The 18,568-nt window shown below is 39.5% G+C and overlaps 1 protein-coding gene across 2 annotated transcripts in view; it reads right to left on the reverse strand.

Annotated features, from left to right (window-relative positions):
• Positions 1–18,568, reverse strand: part of LOC117240077 (gamma-aminobutyric acid type B receptor subunit 2) — an 85,138-nt gene that overhangs the window by 57,815 nt on the left and 8,755 nt on the right. The window contains exons 2-3 of one of the 2 annotated variants that reach the window (XM_033505933.1): positions 16,197–16,290; positions 3,373–4,763 (exon numbers count right to left, since the gene is read on the reverse strand). In XM_033505933.1, coding sequence (XP_033361824.1) covers positions 3,373–3,681 — 309 coding nt within the window. In that variant the 5' untranslated portion in view covers positions 3,682–4,763; positions 16,197–16,290. Of the gene's footprint in view, positions 1–3,372; positions 4,764–16,196; positions 16,291–18,568 lie in introns of those variants that run through there. The other variant, XM_033505934.1, reaches the window with a different exon arrangement.

The following is an 18,568-nucleotide window of genomic DNA, read 5'->3' on the forward strand; positions in this document are numbered from 1 at the left end:
GTGACGTAGCGTGCTACAATTTTATAAAACTTCAATTCGGAGCTCCCTTTTCGGAGCGATCGCGATTTCTCTGCTGTCAACTAGTTAGCCGGAAATCGAGGAACAGGTATGAAGAGAATGAGAAGTAAATGAAACTACGGGCGAAACTATGACGTCAGCAATCCGACTTTTTCTTCGTCCAGCAGCAAGGAGAAAAATCATGGGAAAGCGGAATGGGGCTGGTGGAATTTTCGAAATAGATCGCTCTCTGTTCTACGCTTTTCACTCGGCGATTTGTAAACTATCGCCAACCAGATTTATTACGTTTCTATGAAATATGGTCATCGGAAAAGATTCATCGTTTCTCTGGGTTGAAAAATCGTTCGTTTCCTCCAATTACTCTAAGTTACTTATTGCTTGCTTATTGCCAGACGATATAACACGATGCAGATACGAATGGAATGTAAATTAAAATCCGGATTTGCTCGCTGCGAACGTTTCCACATGAAAGATATAAATGGACGAGCATCGAACTGCGATAAGCGCGAGTCTTTTTCGAGCGGAAACATTTTGAGAGTCATGCAATTAATGAATTATTGTCGTCTCGCCGGGAAACGGTGTCGACAGCCTTAAGCGACACGGTAAACTTTCAACGACGAGCGAACGCTAAGAGCGCTAAGTGCTCTCTTTTTATATCGATTAACATCGTTAGTGGTAAGCGTCGGTTATTTTCAACAAAGACGGAAAACGGTGATCGTCCACTGGTACTTTTCACGGCTGACCTGACGCGACATTTCGAAAAAACTTTGCCGAACACGATCTATTCCGATCGCTGATTTCCTGCTCTTCGTCGTTCCAAGCGTCTTATATTTATTAGCTTCGTAATCGGTTCCCGTTTGTAGTTCCGTCGTAACAAAGAATACCGGAGATTTCGATATTCAGGAGATTACAATTAAAAGGCTTCGCGACGAGAGTCAAGGAAGTTTCGTTAACGTGAAGCCGTTTACACTTGAAAGATTCAGAGCCAGAGAGACACTTGAAACAAACTGTTTCTTATACTCAAACACGCCGGCATCTTATTTGGCGCTCAAAGCAACGTGCTTAATGCATTTCTACTTTTTACAAACGATATTTGTTCTCGTGCACGAGGCCGGAATTGCAGCTCGTATAAATGCCTTGGCAACAAATTACTAAGCTACCTAGCCAGAAGATTGAAACGTAAACACCCATCAGAGTTATTAATAATGTAAACCTCTTTACATTCACGACTATAAAATTCAGACAGCTACATTTTCGACATCCAAAATTTAATACAACGGAAGACACGAATTGTTAAATTAGAACATAACTCTTCGCAGTTTTATTTTTTAATTATATAGATACAATTATCCTGAAATGGTAGAGATGGAAATATCTAACAAATAGTATTCTTAGATTTTTCAAAACTGTACAACAATAAGAAGTTACGTTCGGACATAAACGAATTGATTTGGCTTAAGAAATATGTCTGCCTACGGAGGCACTTAAGTGAATCTAGCCGCTGGCGAGCAATGGAATAAAAACGTCGAAAAAGCTTCGTTTTCGCTACTATTTTATGAAGCACAAAATTCTTGGGAACCTACTGACCCATATCCTTAAAAAGGCAAGTGTGACGTTTAACACGTATGAAAATTTTCCATGTATTGGACGAGCACGGCGAGATTTATAAAGTTGATTGGTAAGAGATCAGGACCGGATATCTGCACAGTATCGAGACCGGAACCGACCTCTCGATCGATCGACGTATCAAACGTCCCCTATATATTTCTTTACCCTCAAAAATAACTCACATGTCGACACGTTTCTCCCGAGCGAATATCGATTGTCGACGAAAGGGCAAATCGTATTAAAAATCGTGAAATGTCACTTTTTTCTATCAGTATATAATAAAGTATTTTTAATAATGATAGTAATAATAAAAGTAAAGAAGAACATTCCAACAGTCGTATATTATTTTTCGCCATATAGAACTGCGCGTGTATTCATTACGTTGTCACCTATCGGTTTGCGCTTTGAAAGTACGAATCGAGTTAGGATAGAGCGACTCGAAAGTTCCGAGTAGCATCTGCGATAAATATGAAGCGAAGTTAAAGTGTGTAGCTGTGCATCGTCAGTTTATTAGAAAAGTGACACAACTGAAAGAAGCGAAGTTTTCAGGACAGCGATTAATAACACGACCATTTATGGATGAAAGGATTCGAGCTATTTTTCTGCGACTTAGGCAACAGTCCTTGGGTTCTGAGAAACAGTTCACTTTTAGAGTCAATTTCTGCAAATATCTCAACATCGATGATATCCCGAATGGCTCTTCTATTAAACCGCGTCGGAAATATTTCCGATATTTTCGCAATCGAATCCCGTGTGGAATAGGAATGTCAGATATTTGAAAGTTCTTAAAACGCGTATGCGCCATTTCTTTGTTTTATAGCGAATCGATCTCCAAGCCGAGGTGTGCTTAAACGCGAGGATGACGCGATTTGAACGGCAATGTAATTTTAACATCCTCTCTTTCCCTCGTGAAACGCCCCAGACACGTTTCATTGTCAGTATTCGCAGCTGAAAATGACGATATCATAGTTTATGAGAACGTTGAGAATACAAGTGCAAGGATAAATTAGTCCCGGTTATTCGAGTTGATATTTTTGCATGCAACACGTAAACCAGTTGCGCCGTGCACGATAACGAATAAATTGATTTTACGGAATATATATATGCGTAATAGATTTTTCGGTAAAGTTCGGCGCACCGTACGAATCTAATGAATATGCATAGGATAAATAAATTAAACGAGTAAGATTGTGTCCCGAGGTTAATTCCAGCAGCGCTGAATCGAACGAGCAGCTTGAAATTATTAATTCGAAATAGCTCGACGAGAATCGAGTGTGACTTGACGATTTTTCTTCGTATAAAAATTCATGTATCAAGCTGCCGCGAGATTAATATATCCTGTCAACAAATGAACATGTTTCCAACACATCAAAATTAGACGTAGAGATTTCCTACTAGTGTGAGATAAAAATTAGATTAGAGAAACATGCAATTCGAAAAGCAATTTTCAACTGTCGTAGCCGCGTATTGTCACGGCGTTTATAGGAAATTTCACGTTTATGTTGGATTCACCCTGGCCAAAACTGTTCGTGCAGTATGCAGGACTGTCGCGAAGAAGCCCTTTAATGTACCTTTGATGCGTCTTCCGGACGAACAGTGTTCGCTAACGACTTCACTCGCTGCACGTAAAAGTTCACGCTGCTGGTGAACATAGTTTGCAGATTGTTCGCAAACTGCTCACGAGCAGCAGCATGGATGCAAAATTACACACGTAAACGTAGAATAAATGAAATGACGGGCGCTTACCTCTGTGTCGTTCCACCACATGTGCAGTCGGTAGTTTTTAAGGACACGGCGATTCTCGTTGATATGATCAACAGCGAGCTTGACCGAAGGCATGACACCACGACCGATGTGACTCTCGGGCACGTGACTACCGTACGGAAAGAATCCGGCGATGTAAACGTCTCGTTTTTTCGTGCCTATATTCTTCGGCCTCTGCCCGGCGCAGCCGAGCATTCCGTCGATCCACAGGACGAAGGCGCAAAGGTAAGCGGCCGTTAAGAGACCAGGCCAGCATCGGCTAGAACTGGTTCGTCTTGAAACCGTAGCCATCCTTCTCTTCTACTTCGCTCGAATACTTTCCGAGTGTCTGTTAGAAAAGCGAGACACGATCTATCGATTACCGATTGACACTTTTAATTGGCTTTATTAGCCGGCTTCCGATTACTCAAGCAGTAATCTTGCCACCGGTTCGTACTATCTCATTGTGCGCGTGTGCATTGGAAGCGATCGCTTTTACCGCTGCTTAAATTTAATGGCGACGAGGCAACTTAATTGACTGTATCAAACGGCCACTCTTTCATTTTACTTTTCTCTCTTTCTCTCACTCTTTCTCTCCCCCCCTCTCTCTCTCTCTCCCTGTTATTCCCTCTGGAACGCGTCGTTGCTCTCGATCTTTGTTAACGTTGCGTCTATTATGGTTGACTTCGGTGTCGATCGTGCTCGCGCGGGCAACGCGTAAACGTGCGATTTCATTCTCGCGATCACCTGATATGCGATCGATGATACTTGTACTCGTTCGACGCGTTTCACTCGCTACTGTTTTTACCGATACTGTCGACTGGACTGGACCGCCGCCGCCGCGGTTACCATTCACCGAGGGATGTTCTTTTAACGTTCAAATGTTCCACATGTTTCCGTTTCTTGGTTAGCTGTTGTTGCTGGAGTTGCCGTTGATGGTGCCGCCATCGCTGCTGGTGCCGCTGTTGCTGCTGCCGTCGCCGTTGCTTACACGCTTCCAGATTACCTTCCATCTTTTTGCCTACGAAATCTTTTCGCGTTACCGAGGCAAAAAAAAAGGTGTCTACACGAATCGCCTACAGACTTAATCTCGTAAAACGGACAATCTTCCGAAGGAAGAGAGCGCGGACAAACAGTACGCGTTGCAAATAGCAAAAATTTCGCTCGGTTAGGATATTTTCTTGTACGCAAGAGACACGTATCGAAATTGCACAACAGCATAAAGCTGCCTCGACTCGAAATTTTTCAGAGAGCGTGTAACGAACGTGGCGCTATTTCATTTTTTAATTACTTTTGCGATCTACGAATTTCATGTTTTCGATTGTTTAGTTTTACACCGTCGTCGCACGTTACTTGTTTCCATAATTGGGCCAGCCATCGCATCCGCGTCGAATCTGTAACAAAAATTTATATTTCTCAAATTAGAGCGATTCATAAATTCTAATATACGAACTGCAACGTTGCATTTAGTCGGATAACGAAGATAGATAACCTAAAGTTCCTTATTTGCTCACGATACCAGTAGCGGTTCGATGATTGTTCGTTAATAAGTGTACAGGGATCGTTAATCACTAATTAAAGATAGATATTGTGCGAACAAAACATGTCTATCTGGTTGTACGTTTAACGTGTTCCCTGTATTTCTAGATCTACTCGTACTTCGTCTCCTGAGAGAATGCTTCTACTTGTTGGAAGTTGCCATACTAATTCTGATATGAAGCAATTGGTTCTAAGGCGGCAATCGTGCCAAACGGAACAGTAGCAGAGTTAACATTGAGACTGCAAACTAAACAACTTACGGCTGTCATTCAGATATAAATTTGTCGTAGATAGCTGTTTATACAAGCTAAATAAAGACCATTCTGCCTCTCGTTTGTTGTTTTATACTACATTTCTGTTTGCAATTGAAAGATCAGACAAGTATATTTAGAAAAAAAGGAAAATGATCTTGTGATTTTCAAAAGTATTCGAATCAGATTTTCTTAATTTCTTTTTTCTATTCGAATAATTTGAAATAATTTGGAATTCGTAACATGCGTGACAGGTACCGTTTGCAATACTGAGACCTTCAAAACAAATTGCAAGATAAAATAGCAAATATCACTAGCAGAACCACCATTAGTAAGAGATTTATTTTAAAAGCAAAAATTACAAAAGGAAAATCATGCTACCATTCGATAATTTTGGAGTGCTATCGATTTCACGTTTGACTTCACGCCAGTCACGCGAACAAAAATATTTCCCTCCTTTACAAAGGTCTCATAGAAGTTGTTACCTTAATATTGTGAGTCAAAATTACATAGCGGATTTACTTAATTGCTGCACTCTATGCGGGACGTGTTTTATCTTGCTGTTGTAAAGCAGAGGACGGTTAAATGAACCACGCGCTACTAACGCCGCGAATTTCTGTTAGGTGGACCAGAGATAAAAAGAAAGTACTGAGATAGCAAAGTCGACAACGTAAAGAATAATATCAACATTTGCCACGTCACGTTGCACCGTAATTTCTATAGGTTTCCGGACACATTGCGCATCGACGATATTAAAAAATGTATTCTCTAATGAACTTCTTTCATTAAAGCTAAGTGATATTTGGTGCGGTGAACTCCAGCGCCTGGCCAGTTATAGAGTAATACTACTTACCACGATGAGATAGCAGGATATGCCCTGTTCACTGTCTATCGTTGTTTAACGCAAACTCGTTCAATTTTACTTTTTCTTCCCGAGGAATTTTCCAATTTCCGTGGGAAATAATTACACCGGGAGTATACACGTATACGATGTATTGGTATTGGATTATTTGGAAAGTTTCTAGCAAAAGGAACACTTTCTTTTTAAAAACTTATCTTTCTTAACAACAAATTAAGATAGTTTGTACGAGTCTTTTTAGTATCAAAACGCTACCAACTTTCTGAATCACCTAATTTCTACGTCTAAAAGAAAAGAAATAAAATTTCAGGCGATCGATTAATTGTCTCGCGAGGTTATTAAGGTTAGTGGAGGAAACCTATATATTCTTTGGACTACGTAAGAAGAATTCACGAGCTAAACAGAAAGAAGAATGAGAATGGATGGAAGTTTGATATCAGGTTGCTCGGAGCTCCTACTTGACCGGAACACTCGAGTCGATGAACTTCGGATGATCGTAAAGTTAAGTGTCCGGAACCTCTAAACCTTAAGCACCCAATTACAATAGCAGCAGCTGTCGATAACGTTCTTTTACATCGGACGACATCATCTGTTTCAAGAGACACTTGCTCCGGGATCACGACGTTAAACGCGGCCTTGCTATTATTCTACATATATATGTTACATTAATTGCTTGCACGTAATTATGATGTCGACTGAGCTCAACTTTTTCAACCCTCTTGAGGTCGTGATTTATCACATACGTACATTGCCATCTATAAGCATTTGGACACTCGATGCGATAACTCGTATTTGCAGTAACTTAGAACTGTCCAGATACTTACGAGCGATAGTGCACATGGGAAATCTTTTTAAGTAGAATCTTTCTCGACAAACACATTGCGAATCTGACAGTCAATCATTATACGATCAGGGTTGGAAAAAGAAGAGAGTAAAGAGGCAAAGAGATGCAAACGAAGGAGAGAGGAAGCAAAGAAAAGCAAAAAAGAAAGAGAAAAAAAGGAATAGGGTTGAGATGAGAAAAGACGAAGCGAAAGTACGGGAAAGAAAATCCTATTTCACCATTATCCAATACCAAATCTGTTTCTCATTTCTCATTTTCCAATTAACCGCTTCTTCCTTCTCGCTCCGTTAACATTCTGCATTCTTCGATGCTCGGCAACCATATTTTTTTAATAGTTTCTTTAATTATTTGGTTGGCTTCTTCGTGGCTTTTTCTCATCTCGTACCATCGTAGCTCGTCTTACAGCCTTATATCCCTCTATTACTTTCTTTAAAAGCTTCCCCTTGATTCCTCGGTAGCGTAACACTCGCACTGGTACACTCGAGTCTCTTGTCTTTCTCGCAGAATTGACCGTTCGGGTTGAGTTCAACCTCCATCTTTTCATCGTTTTTCACCGCTCAAGAATTGCTTTCGTCTTTTTTCTTTATTTCTTTGTTTGTTTCTCCTTTCACATTTATGACGCATGAACGCTCTTTCGGGTTTCGCCATCTTCTGAGCATACCGTGAATCGGATTGTCTTAACCAGAGGATTTGCATGAAACGAGGCGAAGTCGCGATTTAAAGAAATACAGCAAGTTGTAGAATAAATAATTTATTCTTCGTCACCTCGTCGGCGATACTTTAATCGATCCAACTTTGTATGTAGCTATAGCTTAGTATTATAGTTTAGCTACGAAATTCCTTAATTCCTCGGTGAGTTCTTTCCTCCGAGGATTTCTTATAATTAACTTCTTTAACTTTGCAGATCTCTCTTCGATGAAGCGTGTTACCCGGATGGTGAGCCTTACCCGAAATGGATCTTACAGATATTTTTAGGTATTTGGTTTTAATATAAATATTGTAGTATCGTGGAATAAAAGCCTAAGAGAAAGCCTAAGTGCCGACAGGCCCAACAATGTATCGTCGGTCCTTCAATCGAATAGTTTCGCGGAAAAGGCCTGCGTGACCCTGACCACGAGCGGTTACGGAACACGTGCGTCGTGGGTCTAAGACAAAAGACAAAGGGATGCTAAGGGAGGAAGACGAATTAATAGTCAGTGTTAGTTGAGAAGTCAGAGAGTGTGAATCGAGAAGTCAGAGAGTGCGAATTGCGCTGTCGAGAGAGTGTGATCCACGTGAGAGAGAGAAAGAGAGAGCTTTGGAACCGTGATGACGAGAGTTAGAAATAAACTATTTAGTTGTCTTAATTACAGTACGTTATTGTATTTAGTTCACGTTAAACAACCATCGTTTCCTGTTTAACCAATATCTGTTTAATCCATTTGTTGTAAATAAACAAATTGTAGTAAAGATCCTACAATATTCAATATGATTTTATTATCTTTTTATGAATAAAGTGTTAAAAAAATGGTGGTATCTGAAGTATCTGAAAAACATTCTATGAAAAATTAAGAATCGATCATTGTGGTCACTGTAATAATTCTGGTTAAATAAAATCATTATTCAAACATATAGAACCCCTAAAGTTCATCTTCATTATCCATCTTCCTTCCAAATTGATTCCTAGTTCGAAATTTGTTGCTATTTCTTTTATCCCGAATCACATTTCACGTTCTACAACCCTTTGCCGTTTAATTCTACATCCCAGAATTACAACATGCGAATTTCTTTCTTTGAAAGTCTCCTTTCTAGGCGGATATTCGTTCCCAGTTGGTTCGAAATCTTCATGCTACTTCTTGCTTCCTAATCAATTCATCAGGATTGAACGCTTTCTGAACAAAGTTTCGGGATCGTCGAGAAATTCGTTTGAGAAATTCATCCTGACTGATGCAAAGTTTCTATGAAATTATCATTTTGATCGTCTGATACGTAAAGGCAAATTCCACGAATCAGCAGGAAGTACCTAGAGGTAAGGTAAGGGTTGTGTATTTGTCTGTCGGACGTAGTTTCGTCGAGTTTATCGAGAAGCATCTTATAATGTGTTGGCGTGCGGAAAATTCGCGTAGAAATTGTCGGTTAGGCCAATAGGCGGCGCGGTTTTACGCGATGCCACTGATTGACGTGAAGGTTTGCTCGTTTGGCACGAAGAGGGATGATCGCTGATCAGAATTCGAGGATGAAAATCGGTAGGCTGTGAAGGGGGCAACGGTCGATTGGCGAGTAGCCGGTCACGACTCCCGATCAATAATCCGGCGTCGGTCGACTGGCTCCAGGAAGACCACCGGTTTATATCTAACGCTTCAAGAATCGGCTTGACGGACCGTATCAGTCTGTCAATTTTAGAAACAGCGTTTGTTAGCGTTCAACGCTAGCGAGTTCACCGGGTTAACCAGCTGTAATTTTCGAGGATGTTAGCAGACTCGCTGAGCAATCGACGCGTTAAGTGGCGATCTAACGCAAGCGCTTCTCGATCGTACATTAACTGACTGCGCTAGGTTGGTCATCGTGAAAATTTCCCTGGTTTTTATCGTACCTAATTGTAACGCCTAATTTATTCCCCAATTAGCTAGCCAGTAATTCCCTAATTTATATCTCCAACTGGTTTCCACTTTGTCTACTACGATTTAAGAGAATGTCGAATATTCTTGCGAATTTCACGGAAGCCGAGCTTTTTAACTTTGCTTCGTGTAACTTAATTATCAATAAACATCTTACTTCCATAAAAGAGATATTTTATAAGGTGTTATAAATAATAGTAAGTTCCGGAGTAAATTTAAACTATTAATATTTTAACGTCATTATTGGATTTGGATCGATGCGGCTTCCGAGCGTATCAATATATGCATCGAACAGAAGCTGTAGAAATTATTTTAATTTGAGAACGGTTGTGTTCTTTCAAAACGAACGACTTCTATAAATCTGCCTTTGGACGGAGATTTCCGATTTTCTACGTCGATTTTATCACGAAGTATATCGTTAGCCAGCAGCATAGTTTACGTAAAACTGAATGTCGATATATGTTTCTTTTACGTTCCCTGTATCTTTCGTTTGCAATAGCGCTGGATACAACGCTATCTCGATATGATCGGTAACGATCTCCGTTAGTTTCCGGCTAAATTGAAATATTACACTAATATTATTCTTGAAAATAATACTATTAACGAAAATAGTACTCGACATTTTCTTCTGGCAATAACAGGCTTGGAAATAAAGGAATAAAAATTTTATGAAATCCAAAAGCACGATGGTTTCGTAATATCGGTAAGATCTGCTCTTGAAAGCTCGTAGCTTCTAGCGACGCTTTGATTAATAAACTTTTTCGAATAAAAGGCAATTACGTTTTACAGGTCGTGTTCAACGGAGGAAATATAAATCAGGACTAAAATAAATAATATGAATGCAAGGTAAAGAAAAGAGCGAAATAGGCGTTGCTATCAGTGCCTGTATCGTAATCGAGTAACCGCTAATTTACCTGTAATCTCGAATATTTATACGGATAGCAGGCAATCCGTTGACCGAACGGGTAATCCAATCTATCGAAAATTTACGAGCGGATAGCCGATAGACTGGAAAATTGGATTACGCATAATACGAATTTTAATGTAACTCCTTTCTGTTGGGATCTCGTGTAAATATTACTAGAACGGTACGATATTTCCTATCTCGTTACCTCGACTTAACAAATAATTTTGCTATGAAATAACACGACATTACTCGTTTATACTCGAGATAAAGAAGAAAAAGGATATTAGGCAAACACGAGAAATACTCGAATCGCCTGCATGAGTCTCAATGAGCGTAAATTATCGTAGTTAATATCTCGAGTTATAAACAGCAGTAAGGAGTCACGCTAGAGGAAAAGAAAAGAAAAAAGAACAAAGTCGAACCTCGGTACTCTTACTTTCGACGAACCAGGCAAACCTCGAGCGAAAATAACACAGACGATAATCAACTCGATCGACATCGAAGGTGGTTTCGGGAAAACGAAGCAAGCTAAACCTTGCCGATAGTCTAACAGTCGACGGTAATAAAGTCTCATACAGTATTCATCGGTGACCATGTCGCGGCAAGGTTGAGCCTTGGCATAGTGACATAATTCTCAACGCTTGTACCGCGCTACTAGCTAGTAACACGCTAGCCAGCGATGACCGTGAGTCTGGACTGGAATAATCGGTGGTTCTGACGCCGTAGTCGTAGTCGTCGTCGTCGTCCTCGGTAGGTACTATCGCGTCGGTGACGTGGGCCTCGGTTGATAGTGAGTACGGTAGCGTGTTTCCTTCGGTTCATCGCTTGATCGATGGACTTTACTTTCGAGCCAAGAAGGTCGTTCGCTTTCACCTTACTGCTCAAACTGCCGCGGAACACGAAGAAACATCGAAAGTGCTAGACTGCAGTCGAAAGGCTCGCGTGCCGAAAATGCAGTTCCCATCGCCTTCGACGCCAACGCGACCAAATCGTCCACCTATCTCGACGCACGCTAATGAAAAATTACCGGTAATTAATTCCAACGGTTAATATCGATCGCCTGACAATAACAGAGGCAGCTACGCTGATCGAATCGTTCGATTATCGATGATTCCAAGTAATATCTCTCGCTTATTGTTTAGTAGACGCACGTTCGAATCCGCTACGTGTCTCTATTATCGAGGGAGATACCATTCTAGAAATCCTCCGACCGCTATATCTCTCTTCGGTTCATTCGTTTCTTAAATGTAGCGGAATGAAATGAGTAAAATACAGAGAAAGATTCAAGCTGCTAATCGTAGCGTTGTAAATTATTTTTACCGAATTTATTCGAATATGATCGTGCTTGTTATCATTCTTATTGAACAATCTCCAAAATTCTATTAAAATAGTCCCATAGTCATAGATTGAAAATATATAAATCTTGGTTTTCGACGTATTTCGACGAACCACTGGAAATTGAGATATCGCCAATCTGATTCAGCCGAGGAAGTAATAGTAGCTGCCAGGTATAATTATTCAAATTTTTCTGCCGGTAGCCGACGATGGTTTACGGTAAGCGAACTGTTCGTGTTTTGCACGGTCTTTGGTAATCTCTTAGGTGAAAACGTACGTCGCATCGCGTCGCGTCGGTTTGGGTTGATCGACGGTACGGATGAGCCGTGAGAAACTAGATCAGCCTGCTCTCGGGGGTTAGGGCGTTCTACTTTTCGAGTGCGGCAACGACGATGCAAGAACCGGGGGAAAGCAGTTGTTCTCCGTTAAAAATGCGACCACTCGCTCGCATTGTCTCTGCCCTGCGGAGAAGCTGAATTGCGACATTCAAGCGAAACATCGAAAACATTTAAACGTTTACCGTTAACGCGATTCAAGCTGCTAGAAAACCGGTTTTCGCTTTTCAGGAAATTCCTGCTCCACCAGTCAGCTTAATTAGCATGCTTACTTAGCTTTTCCTCACCAACCTTTCCACAGCTAACCTTTCCCCTACGTTCCCCAACAATCTTTCCTCATTTTCTTCTCGTTCTTGTTTCTTTATCTTAAACGATGGTTTCGCGAGAACCGCAAAGTTACGTGTAGTCAGTGATTCGTCGATTTTAACGGCTGAGATGCGAACAGATGTACAGATTTAGTCGCATTAGCGCCACACGAACCACGTATTTAAAAAGCATTCTTTAATGGAAAGTTCGTGTTTTCCGTTCGCACGGCTTCCCATTTTTTTTCTCTTTCCCCTTTTCGTTTTTTCGGGCAAGATATGTGGCGCGTAGTAGAGCAGTCGTAATGGAGTATAGAAAGCACTTTTTAATAGAGAGCTTCCACATTTTTTTTTTCTTCGTTTTATATCTCGCACTTTTGTTTCACACCACATGTGTGATTTAGCAACGTCTTTTCCAGTGTTTGTCATTTATGTTCATCGATTATGAACGATTATAACGTTGAAAAGAAAATCATAGAAATGATTTAGAGAATTAGAAAACCACATTCAGAGCGTATTACAACGTGCCGTTAAGTGTGACAGAAATTAACGTTCCTTGGCTTATCTCGCATTTTTACGATTCGAATAACTCGAGAACATTATGATGGCACATTACATTCAAAGTTTTATCGAGTATTGCCAAGCCAACTCGACCACTCTCATCTCACTAGAATAATTCGTAGATACAATCTTTTGATACCAACAACCAACTTTTAGTTTCCATCATCGTTGAAAAACTTTCTTGATCACTATAGGCAGTGCAAACTCGATAGTTGTGCGTTTATAACGCAGAAATTTAATCGTGCCTCCATTTCCAGTAAAACGCATCGATCATTGGATCGATCATCGTATGTTTCGCACGACGGTAGGCAAGAATTTTTTATGCCTAGCTCCGTGCCATTTAGGAAAGTTTTTTGTTATTTAATATTTGTGTTTCTCGAATTATAGTACGGTGTAAGTATAACTGTTCAGTAAGCTCGCTAGCTTTCTTTTCAGGTTATATCTTCAGGGAACAAGGGAGATTGCCCGTTCATTAATATTTTAGTCATTAAGAGGTTAAAGAAGTCTTTCACGAGCTCAACGTGCTGTGGTGGACTATACTATAGTCCAATATCAAACAATGGCTATTTGATATCTTTATTTATAGACGGTCGAGTGCAAATAAATGATTCATTTTTTAATACTCAAACTGAAATCAATTTCGTGATTGAGGAGCGATCGAATCGACGAGAAAGAAGGAAAATGGGAAAAGCACTTTCTCGAATTCTGTATACCTCCGAATTTGATTAACATAATCGAACTAGTTCTGTTTAAACAACGTTGAAAAGCTGTTTACGGATGTACTTTTTCCTTTTACGGTCATGAGTATCATTACGCTTTGAAGCAACAACGCGAAGCAACACGAAACAAATTATTTAAATGTAATTTCCAATCGAGTACAGTCCGATACGTAACGGGAGATTCGAAACGATCGAATCTTCGAAATCATGAATACACGCCGACATTCCGAACGGAATTAGTTTGCTTCGAAAGCGATTGTTTACCGTTGGTTGACAATAAATTTGGATTTTACCGCCGATTTACGGATCAAATATATCCAGAATTGTGATTTTTCACTTCGAGAAATGGAGGTTTGCCTGACGAGTCGATTAACAGGCAAAATTAAAGTAGCTGAAAGCAGTGGCAGTTAGTCGGTAGCCGTTGTTCGCGTGCTAAATTCGAACGTCCTGCTACGTAAATGTTGACAGAGCGTGGTAACGTATTGTGCAGACACACGCGAAAAGTGGATGATCGATAATCAAGTGCACGAATACGTTCTAGACGAATATACATAATGCATATCGTCTGCGACGATATTTACCGAGAAGGTCACGTTTAGCAGAAAACAAAGTGTTTACCGATTCAAGTGGAAAAACAGAAAGCAACTATGATGGAGGAAACTAGTTTTTAGTCACACCTAATTACGATACATTTGTATGCTTTTATTCTAATAACTGAGACTGGCATACACGATCCTTTTTATGTTATTAGCGATATAATCTTTCCTTTTACTTTCACATAATGACAAGAATATTTTGATATAAAACGCTGTCTAACGCGAGGTTAGGTTGAGATATAAAATGTAAAATTGCTAAGTTTCATCAATTCTGCTGACCTTCCTGAACTTGCCAAAGAAATGGTACATCAAACATGAGTTTGAAAAGTCTTCGTCTCAATCATCTCTTTCATAGAAATAAGTTCTATGGCCTAACCTCCGCTATACCGATGATTTGGTTCAAAGCACTGGCCAACTATGAAAGCTTTAGCAACGAGTCTACTAAGACCAGACCCAGTCGAGATAACTTCGTCCCTTCCTTCCTCTTTCCTCTCTTTCATTAGAGTGGTGCAAAATGATAACTTTAAATTACACTAAATTACTATGGGGTCAACCATTGCTATTGTATCTGTAATCACTTCTGCTTCTCTGTTCGACCATTTGTTAATTGCATCTAAGTGGAAGCAAACTTTATAGTTTACCTCCAATTTACCTCTGCGCAATCTATTATAATCGATAACCTATCCCTCTTTGCGAAATTACTCGATCGTAGTTTGATAATTTAACAAAGGAAATTACAACTGTCTCTATGTTGTTTCAAAATTTGAAACGGCAGATTGAAAAATCCGAAAGGACGAGCTTGTCGGACGAGCATCGAACGTATTGGAAATCCGCAAAAGCATTGAATCTTGCAGCACGGGAGGTTGGCTTATTTGAGTAAGCCACGTGGGAAAAACGAGCTGATCGCGTCCCGTATATCATGAAAGTAATAACATATAACACGATACAAATAATAAAAGACATCGGGTAACCACCAAATGATCCCAATTTAATAGGGTAGAAGAAATCCAATCAAGCGCGCCCCATTAAATAGTTGATGCTAATGTCCAAAAATGTCAGTACTCCCCATTATAATAATTAGTCTTCTCAACGTTAGAACTACCAAACGCCAACAAAATGACGGGTTTTGGATTTCTTAATTTACATGTACACTAAAAATATGCCTTTGATAAAAGCAAAAACATAATTATATATTTGTTTGACTACTTGTTTTCCTCGTATTACCTTAATTACGAATAGTTATAAATAGGATATATAGATACATGTTATAGATTCGTAAATGTTTAGAGAAGCTGAAATTGCGAGTAAAAATCAAACGCACGTAAACGTAGTTCTACAAGATAAAATCCAACAGCTTTTCCGATATACAAACGATCATATCAGTGATTATTTCAATGGGCATCCCATCACTGTTGAAATTTTTTGATAGCGATATCGCGTAAACAGTACTGGAGGGTCGATCTGAATTTCATTGGACGTGAATTAATTAACTCGTCGAGTGAAACTCCATGGACTTAATTAAATCCGGCTTTCATTTCATTCTAATTTAATTCAAGGATGACATAGAGTAATGTAATGTGTTCGTGCGGACCTCGAAAATATTAGTACGCGAGAGCTGCGGCTGTCCAATTTTTAATTTGTTTTGTCAAATTTTACATTTTCTTTCCTATCTCTCTCTCTCTCTCTCTCTCTCTCCTTCCCTTTTTCTGCGAAACAAATTAACTAAAATTTCACGGTCGTTAAATTATTCATTTGTTTCAATCATTTTTACAAAGGAAGTTAAATACCTCGTGTCAAGTTTTGAGATGCAAATATTTGATGTTGCACTTCTCGCAATTGGCGAACAGACTGTGGAAGAGGAAGCGCCGATAATTCACAATTTATATTTTGCCCGAACATACGCTTCACGTAATTGATGCTTGTACGTATTGAAAGTTCATTTCGAGTTAAAAATTGAGAATAAGATTACTCGATGTACGAACCTATCGAGCAGACGTGCCTCGTGCAGGCTCCATTTCCGTATTTATCGGGCCTTGGCTGTTTCTTCGGCGATCTCGAGTGTTCACGGGCATTTGGCTGAAAAATATATAAAGAAAATTGTAATGGAAAGTAATTTCGAGACAAGCCGGACAGGAATAATGATAACACCATCGTGCGGTTTCATAAAGAAAACAGCGTAATCTTCAATATAAATGATGTTCCGTAAAGCGTATCGCGAGCAATTAAAATTAGTCGATCTAGATGAGAACGCGAATGCTACACGAAATTTCCTCAAACGAATGGTTTATCGCGACATCTGCTAACGTTTCACAAATCTTCGTACGTAATCTATCATAGCTCGTGTTTCATGTATATGTATAGTATCCAAGCTTTCATAGCTCAGAAATGTGCAGATGGTTCGAAAACCGTTAGTTAGATCGCTCTTTCATTTACTCCACTAATCCTTTTCGCTGGCAAACAAAACTGTCCTCTACGAGCATTGAGTAAATACCGTTCGCAGCAAACAAAAGATCGGTCGTTTGTCAACAGGAAATTTTATAGAGTAAAAGTAAGTTGATTCGCGGCGATGCCAAGAACATCGAGCAAACATGATGCACATACATACATATGTGTGTATAACAAACGTAATAAAATGCATTCAATCGTCCTAATGCAACTATCAACTGAACCACGAGAAATTTTATTGAATTTAAAGCGACGAAGTTTATGCGAGTGGTATCCTTTTAAAAATGTTATGTCGTTCCAAAGTTAGCAGAAGTCTTAAAACTTCTATAAGATAATTACAAGAACGGAAGGTCTCTTCGCTCGAGCTATAGTCGCAGCGCTACTTTTACTTGTATCTCTTCTCAACTTTTTTTTTGCAATATGGCCGGGCACATGACAGGTCATACATTGCATTCGAGAGCGATGTAGAACGAAAAATAAACTTCAGAGTTATTCGTACAGTAAACTGACAGTTATTCGTACTCTATGTCTACTAAGCTAAACGCGTATTTTTTGCCAATTGTTGGCACCATTTTTTCAAATCGCGGAACGTACAACATTACAGCGTATAATTCGAAAATGCCAATGCGCAGTCGCTATAAATTTATCCATTAGTTAAATTTTAATATCGGTAGTCGTATCGTGAAATGTATCCGTATGAGAGTATTTCTTACTAATCGAGAGTCGTATTATCCATGTTTCAAAAAATATCGTACAAAGAAGAATTTTTAAATTTTAGATCATCCCCTCGTCGAATTTAAAGTAAGCTGTTGTTCGACGCGATGCTTCATATTTTACTTCTTATTAATATTTTGTCACGCGATATCAAAATTTGCGAGTTCCATTTCGAAAGATGAATAAATAATTATTATATCATATTGTTACAGCATATTACACGAAACAATTTGATGTTAATATGACGCATTAAATGATTCAATGAGATAGATACGTGTGATAAAAAAAATTCTCATCTCGTTAGATTTATGTTTGCGTAAGCATGAATAAAATTGTACCTTCGTATATTTTTCCTCCTTAATCATTCCATAATTATTCCCCCTCTGTAGTCCTTGCATATATTACCACAATGGCACGGTTAATTTCTACCAATCGATCCATACGTGTGCTAAATTTAATTATCGACGAAGTAAGAAGGAATGACAGAATTGAGCGAGATTTCAAGAAAGTACCGTACTGTCCGAAGGGCTTTGCAATCTCAAAGACGGAAGCGGAGATTCGATTATCTAGGGTTTGCTGGAACTATGACGAACGACTAGAGGCTGAGACGAGGAAACGTATAATCGAGTTCTGGGTTAAAAGCAGATTTATATATAGACGTCGGTGGATTTAAGTCTCGATATAATATTGTCAAATAGGAGGTCGAACAAGGGAACAATGAAAGTTAAGCTCTACACGAAATCCTACTCCTCTGCAACTAGAAAAATGACAGAGATCGAAACGAGCATAGAAGAAAATCCTGTTTTCGAGTCAACTCGTAATACTTGTCCCTATAAACACCTCGTGTGTGGGCCGAGTTGGTTCAATAGAAATCGTGCAAAGAAGCTTCGCCTCTTTCATCACTCGTTCAACCAGGAGAGCCGCGCGTTGTCGAAAACTGGCACGTACCTACCGGCCTAATATTTCAGCCGAAAGTTTTTTTCCAAAGCACATCGAAAATATCGTACCGTGTATTTCGCCAATGAAAAGATACTCGCGTTTATTTGAGGTCGCGATGCCGTATGTTTTTCGGATAATTTTATCCTATGCATAAATCGTGGTAAAAATCGTGATAAATGATCGATAGATCGCCCTTTCTCTTAGTTACGTATCAGTATTTATTAAGAGTAATGTGTGACTAGTTCCGTGGATAATG

This window comes from Bombus vosnesenskii, unplaced genomic scaffold (genome assembly GCF_011952255.1).
Source record: "Bombus vosnesenskii isolate JDL3184/JDL3185 unplaced genomic scaffold, Bvos_JDL3184-5_v1.1 scf7180000014540, whole genome shotgun sequence".
Classification (NCBI taxonomy): Eukaryota; Metazoa; Arthropoda; class Insecta; order Hymenoptera; family Apidae; genus Bombus; species Bombus vosnesenskii.